Here is a 3,086-nt window from a genome sequence, read left to right on the forward strand (position 1 = left end):
AAGGCATGCCTGAAAATGATGTCCAAAGAGAAATTCAGTCAAATAGTTCCACGATGATTTAATTCTGAAAAGAACCAACAATCAGTTGGAGGAGGGGCTGGAGGGCCTTTATTAGATTACAGATTACATATTGCCATCGCCTCAAACACAGGGAAGACAACAACTATTCCATTAATCCAGTTGTAAAAAGTAGAGTTGAGTTGCACTTGTTCATAGAGAAGTAGTTGCAGTTGAATGGCATAAGTTGATCCCAAGCAGTTTTGCCAATCTGTCTGGGAGGTCTCTGAGCTGTAGGTCTGGTTGAACACCTCAGGTGTTTGTAAAGACTTAAGAACAATCTGTTTTCACTCATTGATATTGTTCATGCATTCAGCCAATCAAGCATTCAGCCTTCCTCAGCAGGAGATGAGTTCCTAACTAGGGTTTAACCTAGTACCTACAGCAGTGAAAATCAATCGCACACGCTTCAGCCCTGTCCACACAAAGCTAATCATTGGAGAGTTATCCAGTTGTAACCTGACAGATATGTGTGAACACATGTAGGATTTGTATCACACTTTGATTGACACATTTAACATTATACACATGTAAACAAGTCAATCTCATTCGACCACACACTATCTACTAAATACTTAATCATGATTGGTTAATTCTTAGAGTGGGCAGTACTTCCTATAGACACTGTCAGTGTGGTAATTCCTCAGTGGCTACAGCCTATCCATATCCAGCCTTGGGTTTGGTTTGGTGATCCTTGCACACATGCAGGGTGTCTGTCCATCATGTGATGTGGTATTCATAGAAGAAAGGATCAGGCTGTTTAGCGTGGCTTCACAGAGAGGCGCTCCAGGGGCCTGCGTCACAGCCATATAATAAAGGGCTCTGATGACCTAAAACATTACATATGGTTTCCACTATGACTCCTTCAGTAGAGGACTTTTATTATGAAACATCAAGGGGTCCTTTGTAGAGTGCATTGAGTGTGGCAGGTTCATGTTGGGAAGGAGTTCAGGTTGTAGCGCCTATTTTAAGGCAGCTCTGGTGATGGCACAGAGGATGACTTTAAAATGTCTCTTTGAAGTCTGACCATAATTCCTAAATCTTGATAGTTAACATATCTGGCATACCAAGAGAGACTGGTAACCCTTGGCAACCAAAACCTGCGTTAGATGTCATTGTTCCTTTGGTGATATGGACTCCCATTGTAGCTGATCTTGTTAAGTGACGTTTGAACCGCTCCCATTGTTAATGGCACCAGTAAGCCTCTGTCCTGCATGACCTTCAACTGACCTCTACTACAACCTTTTAATCCAAATCTTTGACCTTTGCCTTTTGTCCTCTTCTCTTTGGTCAGGTAATGCTGCCAACCGGGGCGCCGTTCCGATGGTTCCAGTAGGACTGCCCATCCCAGACCCAAAGAACTGCCAATCAAACTCTAGGCCAATAGTGGCTCAAGACTCTGATGGCCCTGCACACTGGTTGGACAAGACTTGTACACTAATGAACATTCATGACGGATGGTGAGGAGTGGAGAGTGGAGAGAAAGGGCTCTCCGGAACCAAAAACGAACTTCAATTCTGATGGCCAAAGGGTCATCTAGAACATTCCTCTTTTTCTATGTTCCGTTTTGGAACCATCATGAGTTCTTCACTCCAAAGACCGAAAGTCTTATTTGGAGAACCTGGAATTGTTCACACCCGGAAGAAGAAAAAAAAAAGGACAATCAGTTTTTGTTTGGGTTTGTTGGTTTGTTTGTTTGTTTCCGTTTGTGTTTGGTGTTTTTATTGTCCAGATGTGGAGAGATGCGTACTTGCATTAGAGAATGTAAATTTAATGCTCTTTTTCAGAAAAGAAAAGAAAAAAAAAGAAAAGGAAAAAGCAGCAGGCTCATGACTAATAAGAAGCTCTGTTCTACTTTAGCTATGTTTGTACTGACAGCTTCTTCATGCTTGGGCTACCAATACTGAATGGGGCTTCAGTCAGTTTGCACATCATTGGGTTCTAAAAGGTCTAAAAAGCACCATGCCACCATACACACACACACACACACACACACACACACACAGCATGGGGCAGCACATACCACCACGCTCTTACACACATATACATACATGCATCCATGCCCCCCACCCCACACACACACACACACATACGTTCAGACACACACACACACACGCACGCACACACACACACTTGGACAGAAGGACATGCACACTGAGAGAGCCTTTTGTTCCTTTAATGATGTGAAATGTGTTCTGGTCCCAGAGAGAGTGTGAGGGTACTCATAAACAGACAGAAACTTCTAGAAATGTTGAATAGAGATGGATCAGCCATGTTGCATGAGTCAAGTGGAGTTTCTTATTCTGTGTGTGTGTGTGTGTGTGTGTGTGTGTGTGTGTGTGTGTGTGTGTGTGTGTGTGTGTGTTTCTGTGTATGTGTGTTTCTGTGTATGTGTGTTTTGGATGCATACGCCTGTTGAAGTATGTTTGGAATATGTGTGTGTTTGTGTGTGTGTGCATGTGCGTGGGTGCGTGTGTATGACACATGTCTTCATTCTAGTGAAGGTACAGATGTATGAGTGTGTATTCAGTGTGTCTGTGACTTGTGCATGCATGTACAGTATGCATTTGTTTATGGATGTATTGGATGTGTGTGTGTGTGTGTGGGGGGGGTGCGTGGGTGCGTGTGTGTGCGCGTGTGTGGCCTTCAGTGTTTGTGTTTGACTCTGTGTTAATAAAGGGGCTGTCATGTGAATAATAAACTGGAATGCATGTATCTGAGTCTGAGTGGGGGCTGTCATCAGTGCTGTCCTGCGCTTTTGGAATAAAAAACAAACAACAGTGGCAACATCTCTGTGTGTCAGTCCAATGGTTAATAGGAGGATCTATCTGTGTGTGTGTGTGTGTGTGTGTGTGTGTGTGTGCACCTGGTGGAACCTCCAGGGGTAATCCTTTGGATTTCTGTTTAAATGTGTGTATGTGTGTGTCTTGTTGATGATATTGGTGTGGTTTGGAAGTAGTAGGGTAGTCCATATTTGTGTCACTTGCTTTCACACCTGACAAGGTCACAAGAATACGTCTGTCTCTCCT

At 43.5% G+C, this 3,086-nt stretch overlaps 1 protein-coding gene across 3 annotated transcripts in view; it reads left to right on the forward strand.

Moving 5' to 3' along the window:
• Positions 1-2,840, forward strand: part of cxxc5b (CXXC finger protein 5b) — a 12,272-nt gene extending 9,432 nt beyond the window's left edge. For all 3 annotated transcript variants that reach the window (XM_042062050.1, XM_042062048.1, XM_042062049.1), the window contains exon 3: positions 1,352-2,840. In XM_042062050.1, the coding sequence (XP_041917984.1) occupies positions 1,352-1,393 (42 nt within the window). In that variant the 3' untranslated portion in view covers positions 1,394-2,840. The remainder of the gene's footprint in view (positions 1-1,351) is intronic.
• Positions 2,841-3,086: the final 246 nt, after the last annotated feature.

The sequence above is a fragment of the Alosa sapidissima genome, chromosome 14 (genome assembly GCF_018492685.1).
Source record: "Alosa sapidissima isolate fAloSap1 chromosome 14, fAloSap1.pri, whole genome shotgun sequence".
NCBI classification, from domain to species: Eukaryota; Metazoa; Chordata; class Actinopteri; order Clupeiformes; family Clupeidae; genus Alosa; species Alosa sapidissima.